Genomic DNA, 23,977 nt, shown 5'->3' with positions numbered 1-23,977 from the left:
ATTATTATTATTATTATTATTATTATTATTATTATTATTATTATTATTATTATTATTATTATTATTATTATTATTATTATTATTATTATTATTATTATTATTATTATTATTATTATTATTATTATTATTATTATTATTATTATTATTATTATTATTATTATTATTATTATTATTATTATTATTATTATTATTATTATTATTATTATTATTATTATTATTATTATTATTATTATTATTATTATTATTATTATTATTATTATTATTATTATTATTATTATTATTATTATTATTATTATTATTATTATTATTATTATTATTATTATTATTATTATTATTATTATTATTATTATTATTATTATTATTATTATTATTATTATTATTATTATTATTATTATTATTATTATTATTATTATTATTATTATTATTATTATTATTATTATTATTATTATTATTATTATTATTATATTATTATTATTATTATTATTATTATTATTATTATTATTATTATTATTATTATTATTATTATTATTATTATTATTATTATTATTATTATTATTATTATTATTATTATTATTATTATTATTATTATTATTATTATTATTATTATTATTATTATTATTATTATATTATTATTATTATTATTATTATTATTATTATTATTATTATTATTATTATTATTATTATTATTATTATTATTATTATTATTATTATTATTATTATTATTATTATTATTATATTATTATTATTATTATTATTATTATTATTATTATTATTATTATTATTATTATTATTATTATTATTATTATTATATTATTATTATTATTATTATTATTATTATTATTATTATTATTATTATTATTATTATTATTATTATTATTATTATTATTATTATTATTATATTATTATTATTATTATTATTATTATTATTATTATTATTATTATTATTATTATTATTATTATTATTATTATTATTATTATTATTATTATTATTATTATTATTATTATTATTATTATTATTATTATTATTATTATTATTATTATTATTATTATTATTATTATTATTATTATTATTATTATTATTATTATTATTATTATTATTATTATTATTATTATTATTATTATTATTATTATTATTATTATTATTATTATTATTATTATTATTATTATTATTATTATTATTATTATTATTATTATTATTATTATTATTATTATTATTATTATTATTATTATTATTATTATTATTATTATTATTATTATTATTATTATTATTATTATTATTATTATTATTATTATTATTATTATTATTATTATTATTATTATTATTATTATTATTATTATTATTATTATTATTATTATTATTATTATTATTATTATTATTATTATTATTATTATTATTATTATTATTATTATTATTATTATTATTATTATTATTATTATTATTATTATTATTATTATTATTATTATTATTATTATTATTATTATTATTATTATTATTATTATTATTATTATTATTATTATTATTATTATTATTATTATTATTATTATTATTATTATTATTATTATTATTATTATTATTATTATTATTATTATTATTATTATTATTATTATTATTATTATTATTATTATTATTATTATTATTATTATTATTATTATTATTATTATTATTATTATTATTATTATTATTATTATTATTATATTATTATTATTATTATTATTATTATTATTATTATTTATTATTATTATTATTATTATATTATTATTATTATTATTATTATTATTATTATTATTATTATTATTATTATTATTATTATTATTATTATTATTATTATTATTATTATTATTATTATTATTATATTATTATTATTATTATTATTATTATTATTATTATTATTATTATTATTATTATTATTATTATTATTATTATTATTATTATATTATTATTATTATTATTATTATTATTATTATTATTATTATTATTATTATTATTATTATTATTATTATTATTATTATTATTATTATTATTATTATTATTATTATTATTATTATTATTATTATTATTATTATTATTATTATTATTATTATTATTATTATTATTATTATTATTATTATTATTATTATTATTATTATTATTATTATTATTATTATTATTATTATTATTATTATTATTATTATTATTATTATTATTATTATTATTATTATTATTATTATTATTATTATTATTATTATTATTATTATTATTATTATTATTATTATTATTATTATTATTATTATTATTATTATTATTATTATTATTATTATTATTATTATTATTATTATTATTATTATTATTATTATTATTATTATTATTATTATTATTATTATTATTATTATTATTATTATTATTATTATTATTATTATTATTAAGGTGGCAAGCTGGCAGAATTGTTAGCATGCTGAGTGAAATGCTTAGCGACATTTCGTATGTCTTTATATTCTAAGTTCAAATTCTACTGGGATCAACTTTGTCTTTCATCCTTTTGGGGTTGATAAATTAAGTACCAGTGAGATACTGGAGTCAATGTAATCAACTAGTCCCCTCCCACCAAATTTAAGGCCTTGTACCTTTAGTTCAAAGGATTATTATTATTTCGTTTATATATTGGCTAAACTGGCAATATGACCATCCCCAAATACAACAACATTATTATTATTATTATTATTATTTGTCCTTTCAGGCAACATGCTAGCAGAATCGTTAGCACATTGGGCAAAATGCTTAGTGGCATTTCATCCATCTGCACATTCTGAGTTCAAATTCTACTGAGGTCGACTTTGCCTTTTATTCTTTTAGGGTTGATAATATAAGTTATGCACTAGGTCAATGTAATCAATTTACCACCATCCGAAAATTGCTGGCCTTGTGCCAAAATTTGAAAACAATTGTCCTAAGGTGGTGGATGGGCTGGTGGACATTAAAGGATGATGACGATGATGATAATGGCACAATAGGGATTGTATAGGGTGTCCCAAAAGTCACTGATGGGTTTCAGTTTATAATAACTTCCTTAATTTTACAATTAAATGCATGAAATTTTGATACAATATGAAGGATATAATGGAAATTAATATGCACAAGTCAAATTATGCAACACCACTACATTACATATGAAAAATGACATTGTTTAAATGGCAGACATTTTCGGCTTCATGCACCTGTGCTCTTTCCAAAATTTGCTCCATAACACTCTCAAGAGTTTCAGACCCCACTTCTGTGATTTCTCTATTGATGTCCTCGTTCAGTTGCATCAGGGTCTCCAGTTTGTTGATATAAACCCTTTCTTTCAGGTATCCCCACAAGAAAAAATCTGAGCTAGTCAAGTCTGGGGAACATGAAGGCCATTCAAAGTAGATTTCCCACATGGTTCCAACAAGATGGGGCGATTACTCATACTGCAAGAAAAACAATGCAGTTGCTATGGCAGTGCTTCGGAGAGAGAATAATCTCCCACTACGGCAATGTCAACTGGACTTCATGTTCCCCAGACTTGACTAGCCCAGATTTTTTCTTGTGGAGATACCTGAAAGAGAGGGTTTACGTCAACAAACTGGAGACCCTGGGGCAACTGAAGGAGAACATCAATAGAGAAATCAGAGAAGTGGAGTCTGAAACTCTTGAGGGTGTTATGGTGCAAGTTATATTTATATAAGGTGAATAGAGTATGATGTCATTACTGTTTATACCAAAGACAATGTTCATTATAGAAGACACTCCAGCCATGGACATTCTGTAAATTAATGTCTTGAATAACATTATTCAAAGTGCCTCTCATCTTTTTTTAAAAATCAGCTGAATGTGATTTGAAAATTTCATTGCTATTTCTAGTCGGTCAAACAACCAGACAGAGGTTCGCTTCTTTGCTTCAATGGTGAGTGAGTGTTTGCTGGATTGGTATAATCCAGAATATGAACTTGAGTGATAAAACCTGTGACCTGGCAATGTGAGCCACCACTCCTCTCTACACAGAACAAACTGCAGAAATTGTTTGGGAATGAAAGAAGACTACCTACAGAGTGTGTTGTGTTAATGTACTGAATGCATTGACTAAAATAACACACACTAAGTGTTATTTTTGTCAATGAATTATTGACAGAATACATTGTTATTGATTCAATTTAAGAAAGATTTTTTTTTGATGATGATGCAGCAAATTACATTTCAGTATATGTGTGCAACAATAGCAAGTTAATAATGAAACAATAGCTAAGTTAGTTGAATGCATTTAATGCAAGGTGCATTAAAAAGCTTGCTAATACAAGTGTAGGAATAGCTGTGTGGATAAAATGTTCACTAGGTGAGTGGAATTTGGTAGTCAGACTGAGTTCATATATATTTATGTGTCTCTGTGTGTGTGTGTGTGTGTTTATATATATATTTTACACACACACACATATTTATGTCCTTGTAACTTAGTGGTTCAGCAAAGGAGACCAATAGAATAAGTAATAGGCTTGCAAAGAATAATTCCTGGAGTCAATTTCTTTGACTAAAGGCAGTGCTCGGCATGACTGCAGTCAAATGATTGAAACAGGTAAAAGAAAAGAATAATAGAAAAAAGAAAAAAAAAATATATATATATATATATATATATATATATATATATATATATATATATATATGTATGTATGTATATTTATCATCACCATCATCTTCATCATCATCGTTTAATGTTCATTTTCCATGCTGGCATGAATTGGATGGTTTGACAGGAGCTGGCCAGACTTCAGTTGTTTCTTGTAGCATGGTTTCTATTGCTGGATGCTCTTCCTGTTGCCAACCACTTTACAGAGTATGCTGGGTGCTTTATACATGCCACCAGCATGGGTGTGTTCATGTAGCATGAGTATATTTTACATGGCACCAACACTTGTAAAGGACAAGCCTGTATGTATGGATGACAGCAATTTTACTTGGCTTGCTGCGTCTTCTCACTTACAGTAAATCACCACATCTCCCAGTCCCTTGTCATTTCCTAAGTGTGGCCCAGTATCTGAAGATCCTTTCTCATCACTTTGTCCCACGTCTTCCTGGATCTGCCCCTTCCACAGGTTCCCTCCACAATTAGAGCTCGGCACATCTTTACACAGCTGTCCTCATCCATATGCATCACATGACCAAACCAATGCAATCTTCTCTCTTGCAAACAACATCTGATGCCTCTTAAATCCAGTTAAACGATGATGATGATGATGATTCTCCCATGATTAACTACATCATCACGTACAGTAGAATCTATTGTTTGCTGATGAGTTTACAATAAGACTGAAAGAAGATTGTATTTATCTCCAATATTTACCAAATTAATTAAAATATTAGTGAGTAGCTAATATATTTTCCTCACTGAATAATAATTTCTAGTTAGCATTTTAATGCTATGAGCATCAAATATGTTTATACTAACTTAACTTTTTTTTTATGTTGATGGCATCCTTGAATTAATTAAAATAAACGGTAAAGTTATATTCTCGAGTCATGCCGACTCACAAGGGCCAGTTTCCTGGTTTCATTGTGTATATATATTCTCCACTTGGACAGAACACTGATCCATCACAGGATTACTCATTTTTTGTCAACTGAGTGGACTGGAGCAACATCAAAGGAAGTGTTTTGCTCAAGAATACAACACATCACCCAGTCCAGGAATTGAAACCATAATCTTACGGTCATGAGTCCAGCACCCTAACCACTAAGCCACGCACCTCCACTCTTGAATCAATTGAACAGTTTTCTGTAGGAAGTCTTTCAAATTCTGCATTGGATACAAAAGAAAGACAAATACATTTATTTCAGTTTCATAAAATTGGTTACAATCTCAACAGTTTTCCAGTAATAACATTATGTCATTGTAATGCAACTTTGATTTATGTCTGATCTGATCACTATTACACTGTCATTAGAGAAAACAAGGCTTAGAAATTCTATTTTTTAGTGAGAATGTGATAAAATAATTCCTTCTACTATAAGCACAAAGGCTTGAATTTTGTTAGGAGGGGGCTAGTTGAATATATTGACCCCAGTGTTCAACTGGTATTTATTTTATCAACCTCAAAAAATGATGAATGGTAAAGTTGACATTGGTGAAAGTTGAACTCAGAACAAAGATAAATGAAATGCCACTAAGCATTTTGTCTGGCATGCTAATGATTCTGCCAGCTCACTGCCTTAAACCCTTTCTGATATAGGTACAAGGTCTGAAATCTTGGGGTAGGAGGCTAGTCAATTACATCAGTTGCAGTATGGAATTCTACTTTATGTGCAGCATATAACTCCTTGTAACTTTTCTACTTTTTGATATTTTCAGAAAATTTTCGCGAATTAGAATTCTACACATGGGAGTTCATATGATTATGCAAAACCAAAATAAAAAAGAATTTTGCTGCATGACTTAAGGGCTATTTGGCTGTTATTTTTAGCACATCTCATGACTATCTTATACCTTCTTCATTTGTTTGTCAGTCTGATGTATTTGATGCTTTTCAATATCTTTCTCCCCATAAACACATTTAATGGACTATTGCTGGGATTTAAGCCAAAAATTTGCACTGTTCATATTTTAAACTGGGATTTTAAAAAAAATTTTCTTTCAATTTCAACAAATTTTTAAAATTTTATTTTCATAGTCTTGTGAATTCCTGTGTGGAGAAAACAAATTCACAAAATTTTTCTGAAAATTCCAAAAAATGAAAAAAAATGTTATGAGGGGTTATATGCTGTGTGGAAAGCAGAATTCCGCCAGTTCCAGTACCGTCCCCAAAAAGATGAAAAGCCAAGTTGATCTCGGTCAGATTTGCAAATGTGTGGTATAATACTGTAGGTCATTTCTTATAGTTATTAGTGATTTTTTGTTCAGATGCTGTTTATTGATGTTATTTAACCTTATGTCAGCTTTGATCCTGTTGACCACAGATGAAAGCCATTCCAGGCAGCTTTAACACTTGGTCTTTTTAAGAATATCTAGGACTACATTATCTAAATTATCCTTCCTTTTTATACAACATGGTAGCATGTAAGTGAAGAGAGACATGCCTGCTTGTTCTAACTGATACTGTTTAATGAAATGAGGCCCTCATGTCTCCCTTGAATGATGTGCTCAAGGTCTCTATTCATGCCTATTTAAAGATTTTTAGAGTGTATATGGATGAATTCTTGTGGTGTATGTTGATATATTTCAAAGAACAACTCTGGCAGCAGCATTTGAAAACTTTCCATGTATTATGAACAAAAGAAATTGCTGATTTATTATGTCATAAAGTTTCAATTTTAATAGAGATGGTAATGAGGTTATTTCATGCTAATGTCTTATTCTACCTAATTTCTATATTTTTCAACATTTGTTGACTGCAGTAAATTGAAATATTGAGCCAAACATTATGTATAAATGACCCCTTTTTCTTTTTTTTTTTTTTTGAGAAAATTTGTGTAAACTTTACAATGATTATATTTGAAATGGAATATATTTCATTTTGCTAGAATAAAGTGCAACAATTACTAGAAAATTGGTGAGTTCTTGTTACCAATTTTCTCAGACCTAAATGAGTTTTATTTGTCTTTCTCTTCATTCCATTGCTGAATTTGAATGTCTTCCTATAGGAAAATGTTACATTATTAGTATGCCATTGTTACACATTTACCAAAATATAATTTGCTGCATCATTGAAATTCTTCCTTTAATTGAATCAATAACACTAAGTTTAATTTTTTTTTTCCGTTAGTCAATATATTCAATGCATTAACTCAACATGCTGTGTTGTGTGGGCTCGGTTCACCTGAAGTCATAAAATGATTTCAGTTAACAAGGTAGTCTGATTCGACTGAGTTGGTTTTAGTGCCAAAATATACTTAAAATTCAATGCAGTTCAATTTTATCATTACTGTGTACCATTGCATAGACATACATACAACAAATGTAAATTGCATTCCGAACTGGAGTAAAAAAAAAAATCAAAAAAAAAACCAAGACAGAGAAAGAAAAACAAAATCAAATCAATCAAAAGAGAAATGATAAATCAATATCAATAATAACTGAATATGAGTTAATGAAAACAATAAACAGTAGCCAATTAAACAGATACAATCAGAATAAAAATGTGTTTTATTAATATATATCTCTCATGGATATACAAACACATACACACACACACAGACACACACACACACAGACACACAGACACACACACACACACACACACACACACACACACACACACACACACACACACACACACACACATGCAGATTTGCAACAAAAAAATTGTTCCATCTATTACAAATGTTCTGAGGCTAGAAGAAGCGTATTCATTTTCTAAACCTACTTTTGTGACCCAAATTTATTTGCAAAGCCCCTTCAATTGCTGTAAGCTAAGACAACTTGTAAGTTAGGGATGGTGGTTCCACATATTGCTCTTATGTTCTGTCATTGGCTCTGTTAAATATATTCTATTAGCATTATTGAAATACCAATAATGTTTTGTGTGCCTTTCCCTGACTATTCTTTTATCGTTTCCTAGTTCCAGTCACTGGATTGTGGCCATGCTGGGGCACCAACCACTTCGGTGGGTTTTAGTTTAAACAGATTGACTTCAGTACTTATTTCTAAGTCTGCTACTTATTGTGTTGCTCTCTTTCACTGAACCACTAAGTTGCAGGGACATGAACAAACCAACACCAGTTGTCAAGCTACTAGGGGGTGCTGAAAAGTTCCTGGCTGTATGGGGTATTGCTAATGGCGTGGTTGGAGGCCCAACATTCTGAGTTCTTTTACAGGGCTTAGAAAAACTGAAAGACCACTGCAATAAGTGTGTGGAACTGAGAGGGCAATATGTTGAATAAAATCATAATCAACTGATCCTCCTGTATTTTTTTTTACCCAAAGCCAGGAACTTTTCAGCACCCCATTGTATTGAATGTGAGAGACAAGCGTAAGCACCAAGACACATGCTCTCACACACACACACACACACACACACTGTAATGTCACTGAGAGAGACTGGAGAGCTGTTGGAATGAAATACACATTTCCTTCATTTAAAACACGCATAGGGTCCAGATATAGCTGTGTGGTTAAGAAGCTTGCATTGAAAATCTGTGGTTTCAGGTTCAGTCCTACAGCCCAGCATTTTGGCCAAGTTTCTTCTGCTATAACCTCAGGCCCACCAATGTCTTGTGAGTAGTGAATATGATAAAGAGAAGCTGATATGTGTGTGTGTGTGTGTGTGTGTGTGTGTGTGTGTGTGTGTGTATGTACGTATGTATGTATATATATATATGTGTGTGTGTGTGTGTGTGTGTCTTTGTGTGTCTTTGCATTTGTGTTTGTCCCTCACTACCACTTGACAACTAGTGTTAGTTTGTTTATGTTCCCAGAACTTAGCAGTTCAGTAAAAATGACTGATAGAATAAGTACCAAAATTTTTTAAAAAAAAAGACAGTACTAGCATTGATTTGTTTAACTAAATCCTCCAAGTTGGTGCCTCAGTGACTGTGACAAGTAGGAGAGCAATGATAAAAGATATGGTGATAGCCTAACATTTGTTTGTTTCTGTGACAGTATTGGATACTGCATAGTATCACAAGATTTTGTCATTCATCCACTGCTTGGAGACTGACACAACTTCACCATATTGTCATGATCTAACGAAATAAATCAAAATACTAACAATAGAAGGAGAGTCAACAAAATGATTAAACAACCAATTTAGAGCTAAATTCAGGACGTAGAAAATACAAGCCATAATTGGCTATATTTATTACTCACATTTAGAAATACTTGTTCTGAGTGATGAATTGATTCCAATAGCAATTTGAATTTTAAATTTAGATGTCTGAATGTCTCTGATGCTTTTATCAAATGATTTTCTTAGACTGGTGTATGGAATTGATGCTTACATTCAATAGATATTTGGCATCTTCAGATCTCTTGTCTGTCTTCATCAAAAGAAGATGACAAATTATACCATTTTACGAAGTATTGGTGTAAACATGGCTGTGAGGTTAAGAAGCTTACTTTGCTACTATGTGGTTTTGGGTTCAATACCACTGTACCTGAAAGACCAATGCCTTGTGAATGAATTTTATTGACCGAAACTGTGTGGAAGCCTGTCATATATATGTATGTGTGTGCATGTGAGTCTCTTTGTTTGTGCTTGACTTCAAGTATTGGTTTGTTTGCATCCCCATGACTTAGCAGCTCATCAAAAAATGCCTCATGGAATATATGTCAGACTTTGAAAAGATAAGTTCTGGTGTCAATTTGTTCAATTAAACCCTTCAAGCATGGCTGCAGTCCAATGAATGAAACAAGTAAAAGATATAGTGGTACATCTTAATTACTCCTGCAAAACAGAAAGCCCTGGTGAGAGTGGATAAGTTATCACAAAATGGTGTGAAGCAAAATGAGTGGAATAAGTTATCACCAGATGGTATTTACCAAAAGGAGTATATAATTCATCACAGGATAATTAAAGGGCAAGTGTAAAGGGTAAAGGCCACCTCTGGTCATGAATGACCATGGGATAGCACCTAGAAAGTTAGCCTCTGAGGAACAAGTTCGCTCAAGGTTGTTTTTATGAAAGACCAGCATTCGCCCATGCATACTAGCCTCTCCTCTCCATGCCACCGATGTTATCCAAGGGAAAGGCAAAGGCTGATATAGCTTGGCTCCAGTGACTTCACAACTCATTCCTACAGGTGAATGAACTGGAGTAGCATGAAAATAAAGTGTTTTGCTCAAGAACACAACACACAGCCTGGTCCAGGAATCGAGCTCACTATCTCCTGATTGTGAGCCTGATGCTCTAATCACTGAGCTATATGCCTTCACAAGATAAGTATTGCAGGCTAATTATCACAAGAGAGACTACAATATTATAAGCAACATTTTTGATTATGTAAATGAGGCTGAAATTGTTCCTAGAAATTTTGACCCATCACATGAATTTTTTTTCTTTTCTATTTTACTTCATGATTTGTTATCAAACATTGAATTGAGTTGTTTCTATGAGATTTCTACCATTTAACCAACTGATTGTTTTTACTAATCTTCCTTCTCCATCTCACTCAGTATCAGGATTTTTTTAGCATTCCAGCATAAAAGAAGCATATAAAGCAGTCACAGGCAAACTGAGACCTGCAGAATTTTTTGAATGGCACACCCAATGAAAATATTACCATGAATTGTTTTTTAGTAATGTAGCCTGCTTGATAATGAACCATATCTTATGTGACCTGCTTCTTGGAAAAGTTACCTAAGCCTGATCTAACTACTTAATAGTAAAGTTAGAGAAGTTGGCAGGGTATATAGTTGATGCAATGTCTCCTTTTCTGAGTGAAACTGATGCGTCCAAGTGTGCCATTGGTGCCACATTAAATCAGAACTAAAGACATACAAGGCAGCAGCACCAGTGAGGTCACCAAGTAACATGCAAGACAAACCCCTTCATCTGAGGATGGGAGCGAGATTGATGGAAGTGGCTTTGTGCCAGGTGAGGAGAAGTTAAAATATGTTAGAGGGACAGAAATAGGTGTCTTGCTGTAGAAGAGATACATGACTACCCCAGTTGCAAAAGAAAGAAAATGATTTAGAAATTTCTTTTACAAGCTTTCATTTGTATTTGAATACTGTAAGACACTTAAGAAAAATGGTTTACTAGAGCTTTCCATGATGTGCGCCACTGCCTAGGCTCAGTTTGGTAAATACATATTAAAATCATGCAAATATTATAATTATGTAAGATTTCAATTCAGAATTATATGTTGGTTGAATAAACATTGCATGTTGCCTAATAAAAAATGTTGTTTCAAACAGTTTGGAGATGATACACAGACAATGAGAATGTGAAATTTTCTTTTTTTCTCTTTACCTTGCAATCTACAAAAGATCCAGAATTAAATTCTAATGAAACATAAACTCAATGCAATCATAGAAGACTTCTGACACTGTAAACATTATTTGACACCACCTCACTTTGTTTGGGGGCCTGACTAACTGAAACTTTAAAACTGACCACAAATTAGTTCCTTGTATATTTAGAAACCTGGTAACAGCCTGCCAGTTCAAGTGCAGTTGGTCAAAAACTCCACATACCAAATGCCAGAATGTTTCAGGGGTCATCAAGAGAGAATACACACTATTTCGGGGCCTTCCTTTCAACTACTTCACAGCACACAGGCCTCTCTCACAAATTTGAGGTCACACCTACTGGTTTGACCTACTAGTATTCAACCACAAGTCTATTTCAGGATCATCACAAGTAACTTTGAGATTGCACAAGAGTTGTAGGCTTGCACTTGTGGAAGCCAGTGTTGTAGTAATAGAAGAAAAAGCAGAGAGAAGAAACATCACACCCATAAGTCAGAAAGTGTGTGTTGCTGAGTAATTTCATGCCTATTGGTTGGCTGGCATCTCTATGGATATTGTCTACTACTGCAACACAGTCTCACATGTGGAATTATTAACTATCAACTACAAGGGAAAATCACAAGTATATGGTGTGTCATCATCATTGTCATCATCTGCAGCAGCATTTTCCCCCTTTAGCATTTAAATCAGCCGTATCTGACCAAAATATTCTGCCATGTTTTACATTCAAACTGGCTAGATCTGGCTTCACACATCAACCCTACAATATCATTCTAAAAATTAAAATGTTCCCTCATCAAAATCTCATGGCTACAATACAATGCCTGATTAATTGAAAACAATGTGAATAAAAAAAGGCATTATTATAATGTGACTCCTAAAGGGCTAAATGTCCATTTTTCTATGCTTTATTGGAAATGAATGACATTCATTTATGACAGTAGATGTCAAAAACAGAGGCACAAAAATAAATATACTCACACATGCATACATACCCACATACACATGATGAGCTTCCTTCAGTTTCTATCTACCAAATCTATTCACAAGGTTTTGGTTGGCCCTGGGCTTTATTGGAAAACACTTGCCCAAGGTGCAATCTAGTGAGACTGAACCCAAAATCATGTGACTGGGAAGCAAACTTCTTAACCACACTGCCATAGCTGTGCCTGGTATATTTAAGGTTGTTGGCACTCCGTCAGTTACAACGATGAGGGTTCCAGTTGATCCGATCAACGGAACAGCCTGCTTGTGAAATTAACGTGCAAGTGGCTGAGCACTCCACAGACACGTGTACCCTTATCGTAGTTCTCAGGGAGATTCAGCGTGACAAAGAGTGTGACAAGGCTGGCCCTTTGAAATACAGGTACAACAGGAAGAAAGAATGAAAGAAAGTTGTGGTAAAAGAGTACAGCAGGATTCGCCACAACCCCCCTGCTGGAGCCTCATGGAGCTTTAGGTGTTTTCGCTCAGTAAACACTCACAACGCCCGGTCTGGGAATCAAAACCGCAATCCTACGACCACGAGTCCGCTGCCCCAACCACTGGGCCATTGCGCCTCCATGCCTGGTATATAAGGAATAATTAATAAACCATGGATTGAACCTCTGTTGTAAATTTGATCTGTCAAGAGCTTCCTAGCACTATATAGCAGCAGTTGAACATTGGGTGGTTCTCGGATCGGGCTATGTGTTGTGTTCTTGAGCAAGACACTTTATTTCACATTGCTCCAGTCCGCTCAGCTGTAGAAATGAGTTAAAATGTCACTGATGCTGAGTTGTATCAGCCTTTGCCTTTCCCTTGGATAACATCAGTGGTGCAGAGAGAGGAAGCTGGTATGCATGGGCAACTGCTGCTCTTCCATAAACAACCTTGCCCAGACTTGTGCCTCAGAGGGGAACTTTCTAGGTACAATCCCATGATTATTCATGATCAAAGGGGGTTTTCCCCTTTATCCTATACATCCTGAAATCCATTTCTCATTATTTGTCTCGTAGTCTTTTCATTCTGTCTTATTAGCCATTTCCCCCTCAAATTTAAAAAAAAAAAAGAAAATTAATTCAAAAAAACAAATTCTTTATTTAAAATATTTTTCTTGCTAAATTCTTTTTCTACTTTTACATATTCCTAACAGACGTATCAGCACAGTGAATAAATACATGAGGGACCATGGTTATGATGTTGACAAACTCTGGCGAGATATCGACGATGTTATCATTAAAACAATTATATCAGCACACGCTGTACTACGACATAACTATCGGACATGCTTTCAGAATCACACCAAAACAAGTGCCTGCTTTGAAATACTTGGAATCGATGTCATGCTTGACAAAAAACTCAAGCCATTAATAATTGAGGTACACCGCAAAATGTCTTTATTTATTTTTCTGAAATATCAGTTGAAAGTAAAACTTTTGTTTTGATACTTTATTTGCAGTGTCTTTGGACCTATAATACATTTGATAAAAGCAGATGGATGGATGGATGGATGGACGGATGGACGGATGGACGGATGGACGGATGGACGGATGGACGGATGGACAGACGGACGGACGGACGGACGGACGGACGGACGGACGGACGGACGGAAAGAGAGAGAAAACTGCAATGATTCATATATTGTATGTTTAATTCCGGAAGTGTCCAGTTGTGTTGGGTTGGTTTGTCTTTTATCTTTTATTCGTTTCAGTCATTGGACTGTGGTCAGGCTGGAGCACTGCCGTGAAAGGTTTTCATTGAACAAATTGACCCCAATACTTATTTTTAAGCTTGGCATGTATTTTAATGGATCTCTCTTTTTTTCTTTTTTTTTTTTTTGGTGAACTGTTAAGTTATAAGGACATAAACAAGCTGTCTAGTAATAATGTAGAACAAATATTCTTTTCTACACTAGGCACAAGGTTCAATTTTCGGGGAGGTGTCCAATTTTTGGGGAGGTGTGCCAATTGATTAGATCGACCCCAGTACACAGCTGATACTTAATTTATTGACCCCGAAAGGATGAAAGGCAAAGTCAACCTCAGCGGAATTTGAACTTAGAACGTAAAGACAGACGAAATACCACTAAGCATTTCACCTAACATGCTAACATTTCTACCAGCTTGCCACCTTAATGTAGAACAAATATTAACACAATGGAGCTTGGTACAATTCTCTATTGCTACTGGATTTGTTGAGTATATAAACAGATTGGCTGCTTGTTTCTCTGAGATTTAGTAAAAAGCATCCAGTCCTCACTGTGAAGTAGTTGGTATTTGGAAGGGCATCCAGCTGTAAAAACCATGCCAAAAACTGACCTCGCCTGTGCTAGTGCTGCATAAAAAGCACTCACTCCACTCTGTGAGGTGGTTGGTGTTGGAAAGGGCATTCAGTCGTGAAAGCCAGGCCAAAACAGACACAGAAGTTTGGTGTAGTCTTCTGCTTGGCTAGCTCCTGTCAAACTATCCAACCCATGCCAGCATGGAAAGCAGACGTTCATGATGATGATAATGATGATGTTGCAGATACCTCTGATAAGAACCCAATAATGTTCGAAAATTAATGAAGTCTATTCATCATTTTTTTTTTTCAATCTACAGAGAAATACTTAAATTTTCCCTGTTTATATACCTGTTATATAGGTTACATATACACAGTGAGCTTCTTTCAGTTTCCATCTGCTAAATCCAATGATAAGGCTTTGGTTAGCCCAGAGCTATTGTAGATGACACTCACCCATGATGCTACATCATGGGATTGAACCCAAAACAAAGTGGTTGGGAAGCAAGCTTCTTACCTCACAGTTATGCTTGTATACCTATATATATATTAAACTGGCATTCTGTCGGTTATGATAATAAGGGTTCCAGTTGATCCGATCAACAGATCAGCCTGCTCATGAAATTAACATCCAAGTGACAGAGCACTCCATGGACACACATACCCTTAATGTAGTTCTCAGGGAGATTCAGTGTGACATAAAGTGTGACAAGGCTAGCCCTTTGAAATACAGGTATGACTCATTTTTGCCAGCTGAGTGGACTGGAGCAACGTGAAATAAAGTGTCTTGTTCAAGGACACAATCTGTCATCAGGAATTGAACTCATGAACTTGTGATTGTGGTTTGAATACTCTAACCACTAAACTATGTGGCTTCGCACATATATAGATATATACATGCACATGTATGGATGTATTATCTATTCACATTTTTCCCTCTCCTCTTCCTCTCTCTTTCTCCCTCCTTCTCTTCATCTCTCTCTTCCTCCCTCTCTCTTCCTCCCTCTCTCTTCCTCCCTCTCTCTTCCTCTCTCTCTTCTTCTCTCTCTCCCCCTCTCTCTTCTCTCTGGTTGGGTAACCATGTGCCTTCTCTACAGCAAGGTGTCTGTTTCTCTCTCTCTGTCACACTCTAATATTTTGTTATCTGACACAAGATCACCTACTCCGATGCCGCCTCCCCTCCCAAAGATTCCTTGTCTTGCAAAGTTACTTGATGACACTGCCAGTGCAGGTGCCACTTAAAAGCACCGAGTCCACACTGTAAAGTGGCTGGTGTTTGGAAAGGTGTCCAGCTGTAAAAACCTTGCCAAAACTGACCTTGCCAGTGTGAGTGCCTCATAAAAAGCATTCAGTCCACTCTACAGAGTGGTTGGTGATAGGAAGGGCATCCAACCATAAAAACCATGCTAAAACAGACACAGAAGCATGGCGCAATCTCATGCCTGGCCAGCTCCTGTCAGACTGTCCAACCCATGCCAGCATGGAAGGAGGATGTTAAATGGTGATGATGGTGATGATGGTACACCTACTGTCTACTAAATTTTACTCGTAAGCCATCAATCTACTCAAGCCTACAGTTGTAAACACTAGCCTAAGTAAAGTATTACATGGTGGGATCGAATCCAAATATGGAGCCATGTGGCTCCAAATTGAAACTTTAAACTTCAAGGTTATGACTTTTTAGGTGTTGAAGTAGCATAACTCTGGCCCTAGTAACATAATTTCTTGGTTCCAAATGAGTCAGGTTTAACAGTGAAAAGAAATACTAGGACAAGAGTTGTAATTGACAGCCACACTTTATTCAAATGCTTAATGGAAGGTACAGCAAAAGGTTGGTACAACATGAATGATACAGTCAGAAAACATACATATTGGTTTCTCGTGCAGTTGGTATTTGACGATGTGTGCTGGATGGAACACAACAGTGTGTCAAAGTTCTCTGCTGAATAACTCTCCTCTCCCCATACCAAGATCCAAACTCAGTCATACTTTCTGATTTCACTGGAGAAAAACAGGAAAGATTCCTCTTTTTAAAGCTGATGGAGGGCTCCAATAACAAACCTAATTTGCCCATGTTAGACTAGTCTGTCATGTGATGGAGTTGAATAGCCTGCATAAAGCCAGAAAGACACGGCCATCACATGACCAGGTCATGTGACCACTTGTAGAAAACATGCATATGAGCTGATACTTCGGATTTAAGCTTAATTGACCGAATGATTATCATACTTCTGTTATATCTTCTTGCATATCATCATAGTTATTTTGTATGAATGTGACTCAGACCAGGATGCAGTCAGGAATTATTTATTTGGTCATTCTTTCAGATGTTCTTTAAGATTTGAAGGGCTTTGAACATCAGCGCTTAGTTCTGGTTTTATGGTGCTTGAGTAGAGGTGTACACAGTCTGTATCTTTATGGATAGGGTGCTTGACTATATTGAAAGCAATTTATTGTATGGCTTCTAATTTGTTGTGGCCAGTGGCTGAGGAGTGTTTGAGTAGAGGTGGTACAAGAGCTCTGAGATTATGCTTAGAGAATACACCGAGGTCACAGCAGGAAAAGGCAGTTTGGTCCATCCATCCATCATCATCACTATCATTGTCATTATCATTGTCATCATCATCAGTAACGTCATCATCATCATCATCATCATCATCACCATCATTGTCATCGTCATTGTCATCATCACCACCAGTCATCATCATCACCATCATCATTGTCATCGTCATCATCATCACCATCATCATTGTCATCGTCATCATCATCATCATCGTCGTCGTCATCATCATCATCATTGTCATTGTCATCATCATCATCATCATCATCGTCGATTAATATCCATTTTCCATGCTGGCATGGGTTTGGACAGTTTGATAGGATTCAGTAAGCCACAGGATTTCTTCATGCTCTATCTCAGTCAGCTTTGGCATGGTTTTTCTATGACCAGATGCCCTTCCTAATACCAACTGCTTTACGGTGAATTCTGTTTTTTTTTTATGTTTTTGTGTGCCAAATATTTAGTCAGAAGAGAAGAAGCAATACCATAATTTTTACAGGTCCTTAAAGTTGGTGTTCAGTTCGAACTTCTGTAAGTTAACACCTGTAGCAAGAATGTGACCAGAGAAATAAGGGGGTAGTTTTTAGAAGCCAAACCGTCTGCAGTTGAGCTTTGTAGAGAGAAAGCTTTTAGGATTCACAAGAGTAGCAAAGTACTCCATTTCTGTAATCTTTTAAACTTTCACTGGAACAGGAAGGGTTATTGATAAATTGTTTCACTTCATCAATATCCCTTCGAAATTGGCTTTGAAATGCAATGCTACAAAATGAATAAACAGCCATTATCTTGGATATATCTTCCATTGCAAATATTGACAAGACAATGAGAAAACAAACAAATTAGGATTGACTTTTTCTATGATTTTGATTTTATTTTCATTTTTCATCAAGATTCTTCTTTTGCTTTTTATTCTCCTGTATACTATTTCCCTTTCTTTTTGTTATCTTTATTTCATCTCACCCCCCCCCCCCCCCCGCCGACAGCTTAAATTTTCTCTCCCTCTTTTCATCTTTCTATTCTATTCCCGCCTCTCATCTCTGTCTGCCTGTCTCTCTCTCTCTCTTTTTACTACCACTTTATTACTACTTTTTTGTCTCATTCACCTACTCTTATCCTTAGTGCTTTCTCTCTTTCTCATTTCCATGCCATCAATTCTTCTGTTTACTGGTTTCTGTCTCCTGTCAATATTTGTCTGTTATATCCATTCTCATACCTTCCCCCCACCCCACCACACCCATTTTTACTTTGTCTCTCTCTCTCTTTGATTCTCTCTATTCACTATCTCTCCATCATTCTATTTGTTTATATTCTGCTCTACTTTTCCTCCACCTCTCTCTCAAATTCTTCCACTCTTTCTTTCTTTTTTAGTTTTTTTTTCTGGTATTTTTTAATGGCTTGATTTGAAGAAAGGGGTTGTTCCCATGATATTCATGGGCCCTTCAAGATCTATGAGATTAACACAGCTAATGTTTCTTTTAAATAGCTACAACTTTATGCCTACAAACAAAAGGTAGACAGGGAGGCAATTTCAGAAGGTTGGCATTCTGGGGAAGAAGGACTGAAAAAGAAAGTGGAAGATTAATGCAGGAGATTAGATGGGGCACAATACAATTAACTCGTTTGATACCAACCTACTTGATACCACCTTTGATTCTATGGTCTAAACTTTCTGTTTTAAGGTTCTCTAGATTAAAATTTTCCATTAAAATTTCATGTAGATTTAAGTTACAAATGTTAGTTTTATAATGACAAAGTTACTTTACTGTGTTTTCATGATTTTTTAATTACTTGAAATACAAGAGATGAATTTCAATAGAAATATGGTAACAAAAGGGTTAAGAGGAACTCAGGAAGCTCTAAAGGGCTGAAACCATTGTAACAATGGTGGAAAAAGCAATAAGAAGAGACAGCACTTCTGTAGGCCAGGTGTATGTTGATGAGTTGTTTCATGCTAAGCAGTTCACTGGCCTTCTTTTGGATGTGATCAAGGATGTCTGCTTTATGGTTACAGTACCATCTTGGATGATGGAGCAATATTCTATTGTGGGTCTTGCTTGAACTTTGTAAAGGGATAGTAATAGCTAGAAATTTCCTGGCCCTAAAGAGGAAAGCTAGTCTTTTGAGATGTAGCTTTTGCTGTGTTGAGTTTATGAGATCATCAGGAGAGAGGCTCAGTGATAGTGAGGTCAAGTTTTTTATAGTGAGCTCTCATACTCTACACTAACCCTCTTTTCCCATTCCTTCCTCTTCAAAGGATACCTCCGAAATTTTCTCCCTGTCCGTGTTTTGTGAGCAGCCACCAAGTTGCAATTGTCCAAGAGAAATATTAGTTTCAAATCTTGGCACAAGGCCAGCAATTTGGGGGCAGGGGGATAAGTTGATTACATCAACCCTAACAATCAACTGGTACTTATTTTATCGACCCCAAAAGGATGAAAGGCAAACTCGACCTCAGTGGAATTTAAACTCAGAATGTAAAGGCAGACAAACCTGCAAAGCATTTTTTCTGGTGTGCTAACAATTCTGCTAGCTCACTGCCTTTTTTTTAAAAGAAGTCCAAGAAAAATATTAGTGTTTGAATGGCCAGTGAACACCATGGGAGCAATCCCTTACTGCAAACCAAGCTGTTTAGGTGACATGATGTATGGTATTGTTTTCCTGATATGTATGTATAGTGGTTGTTTCTTTGTATTGCTGATGGAGACCCAGATTGGTGTGCCCTATTGCAGAATGGTTTTGAAGTCTCTCTTCATGGGGTCATTGCAGATTTGGCATAAGGCATCTAGTTACATGTGGATGACACCTGTGTGTGAAAGATTAGGAATATTTAAAGGGTGGTGTTGCTGTGTATGAAATGAATGTGAGTAGGTCCTTGATGTATAAGACAAAAGAGTGCAGTGGTATGGGCATGTGTTGAGGAGGGATGAGGAGCATGTTCTGAAGAGGGTGCTAGAGTTTGAGGTAAATGGATAGTGAAGGTGAGGTAGACTGAGGAAAATGTGGAGGGGACAGGTGGAGGAGGAGATTGGGAGGGTTGGCTTGAGAAGGGAGGACACCCAAAACTGGGCAAGATGGTGAGATGGTGTGAGGGTGGTTGTTATGGCATTGAGGTAGATCTGGCCATCACTGTTAACAGGGACAAAACCCGGATTCAAAATGATGGATGATGGAGTGTAGGGGTCAAAACTGCACCTTGGAAAACAATAGATTTGATAGTGTAGGTCAGAGAGTTTTATGAGAACATGATGCAAACATTTTGCTGATGTCAGGAACACTTATGCTGTTTATTCCAAATTATCAGAGGATGAGGGTCCATTGGTGGTTGACATCACAGTATTGTACTGGTAGTCATTAAATAGGGAGTAGGATTGAAAATATTGTAGGAAGTGGTTACTAATGACCATCTCCATCATCTTTGAAATGAAGAAGGGCATTCAACCACAGAAACCATACCAAATCAGACAGGAGCCTGATGCAGCTACTCAGCTTGCTAGCTCTGGTCAAACTGTCCAATTCATGCCACCATGGACAATCGACTTAAATGATGATGATGACAGTGGCTAGATGACTCAATTGGTGAAGAGATGGCGATGGTTTTGTAGTACACATTGGATTTTGAGTTATGAAGGGATGCTGAAAAGTTCCTGGCTTTGGGTAAAAGAAAATACAGGAGGATCAGTTAATCATGATTTTATTCACCATATTCTCCTCTCAGATTCACACACTTATTGCAGTGGTCCTTCAGTTTTTCTAAGCCCTGTAAAAAAACTCCAACCAGGCTTTTTGCAATATCCTTAAAACCAGGAACTTTTTGATGACACCCCCTCAGAAGAAAAAGATAAGCGGTATTTGTAGATAGTGTCTGTGTATTGTTCAAAGACGCTTTTAGAGGGATGTGGATTGCAAAAGTTTCAGCTTCTGTACCAGACGGCATCGGTGTGATAGAAGTGCAAGAGCTAAAGAAAAGTTGTGAATGCTGAAGTCATCGAGAATGATGGCTTCAGAGAGGAGTGAAGTGAAATAGATGTCTTTGTTGAGGGAAGAGACATGTTCAAAGAATCGTTGCTGCTTCTGCTGCTGCTGTTGTTGTTGTTGTTGTTGTTGGTGGTGGTGGTGGTGGTTATTACTTTGATCTCATACTACTCTTTCTGATGCTTCCAATATTTCTTTTTCCTTTTCCTTTCAATTAGTGACATCTTTTCTCATTTCTTACCTCTTTGTCTCTCACCTTTTTTTCTACAAATCTCTCTTCCTCTCTCTCTCTCTGTCTCTGTGTTTCTCTTCCTCTCTCCTTCCCCTCTCTCTCTCTCTCTCTAACAAATCCTTTTCATATCAACAGCTTCTCTTCCCTTGTTGTTTCATAACATCTTTCTCTCTCACATGTTCATATAAACATCTGTTTGATTTTCTCACATTAACTTCTCTTTCCCTTTCAACTAATCACACTAGCATTTCTCACTATTTTTCCATCACCCTCTTTCTCTGTCTCTCCCTTTCCTTCTCTCTCTCTCTCTCTGTCTGTCTGTCTCTCTCTCTTTCTATTTTTCTTTCTTAGACCAACCTCTCTCACCTATTTTTATGCCAACCTCTCTTCACTTTTCACCTTTGTGTGCCACCATATCATCTTTTTATCACTCTCTCTCTTTCTTTCTCCTTCCCTCTCACTCCCTCTTTCTACCCCTTTTCCTCTCTCTCCCTCTTTCCCTCTCTCTCTCTCCCCTTTCCCTCTCTTTCCCTCATTCTCTCTATCGCCCTCTTTCTACCCCTTCCCTTTCTCTCCCTTTTTCTCTCCCATTTTCTGCCCCATTCCCTCTCTCCCTCTCTCTCTTTCCTCTCTCTCTCTTTCCCCTCTCTCTCTTTCCTCTCTCTCTCTTTCCTCTCTCTCTCTTTCCTCTCTCTCTCTTTCCTCTCTCTCTCTTTCCTCTCTCTCTCTTTCCTCTATCTCTCTTTCCCCTCTCTCTCTTTCCCCTATCTCTCTTTGCCCTCTCTCTCCTTCTTTCTCTTCCTCTCCCTCTTTCTGCCCCTTTCCCTCTCTCTCCCTCTTTCCCGTTCTCTTCCTCTTTTCCTCTATCTCCCTCTTTCTCTCTCTTTTCTCTCTCTCTCCTCCCTCTCCCTTCACTCTCTTCTTCCTCACTGTCTCTCATCTCCCTCTCTCTCTCTCTCATTCCTCTCCTTCATCCGCTCCCCCCTTTGCGCCCACTTCCCCTCTCTCTCCTTTCTCTCTTTAAGCTATCCTCCCCCTCTTCCCATCCATACACTCTCAGCTTCCTTTTGGTTCCCCTTATTTAATGCCACTAATTGAATAATGAAATAGCCTGGAATTAAAGTTTATTTTACCATTGCACATCATCTGTAGTTGTTAAGTCTCTGTGAAGAAAAAAAAAATAATACTAATAATAAAACTAATGATAAAGGCAATAATGAAAGCTCTGTGTGTGTGTGTGTGTGTGAGAGAAAGAAGAGAAAGAGATAGAAAAAGTACGTGTGAAAAAAAAATGCTCCATGCTAAAACAACAAGGCTTCCAGCTTAGAAGCCTCTCAGTTCTGGGCTTTCTGTTGGCTTATTTATATGTTTCTGTATTCATTTATTCAATTATTTGGTAAAGAGATGAAAATAAACTTTGGAATTAAACAACAATTAAACAACAACAACAACAACAACAATAATAGCAACAACTAGAAAAAAAAAAGAAAGACAAAAGAAAATAGAAAAGCAGAATTTTTTTTTTTTTTAAATAGTGAATTGTTTTTCTTTTTTTAATTGAAGGAAAAAAAAATAATACTAATGATAATACAAGAAAAAAAATAAAAGCAGTAATGAAAAAAATATTAAAAAGAAAAAAAAAACACGTAAAAGTTGAGATAAAAAAAATAGCAGCAAAAAGCAGTAAAAACTCAAGAAAATTTCAAAATGAAATAAAAGAAGACAAACTGGAAAGAAAATATATAAAAAGGAAAATTGAGCTGAAAAGCAGCAGTAAAAACAACAATAAACACATATGTACACACATGCATACATACATACAAACATATGTACATACATACACACATACATACATATATGAATGTGTGTGTGTGTGTATACAGACAGACATACACATTCACACACACACACCATACATGCACACATAGTTGCATATATATATATATATATATATACACACACACACACACACATATACACATACAAGACAAAACAGGTAATCTTTACATCCTAATACGGATTTATGTCACAGCATCCTCTGTAAAAGGCAAAATGATA

The 23,977-nt window shown here is 34.0% G+C and overlaps 1 protein-coding gene across 7 annotated transcripts in view; it reads left to right on the top strand.

Moving 5' to 3' along the window:
* Window positions 1–23,977, top strand: part of LOC106875928 (tubulin polyglutamylase ttll6) — a 420,072-nt gene that overhangs the window by 313,466 nt on the left and 82,629 nt on the right. For all 7 annotated transcript variants that reach the window (XM_014924244.3, XM_089344881.1, XM_014924246.3 and 4 more), the window contains one exon: window positions 14,029–14,254. In XM_014924244.3, coding sequence (XP_014779730.1) covers window positions 14,029–14,254 — 226 coding nt within the window. The remainder of the gene's footprint in view (window positions 1–14,028; window positions 14,255–23,977) is intronic.

This window comes from Octopus bimaculoides, chromosome 2, assembly GCF_046866305.1.
Source record: "Octopus bimaculoides isolate indiv1 chromosome 2, ASM4686630v1, whole genome shotgun sequence".
Lineage (NCBI taxonomy): Eukaryota > Metazoa > Mollusca > Cephalopoda > Octopoda > Octopodidae > Octopus > Octopus bimaculoides.
This window is presented reverse-complemented; position numbering and strand designations above follow the sequence as displayed.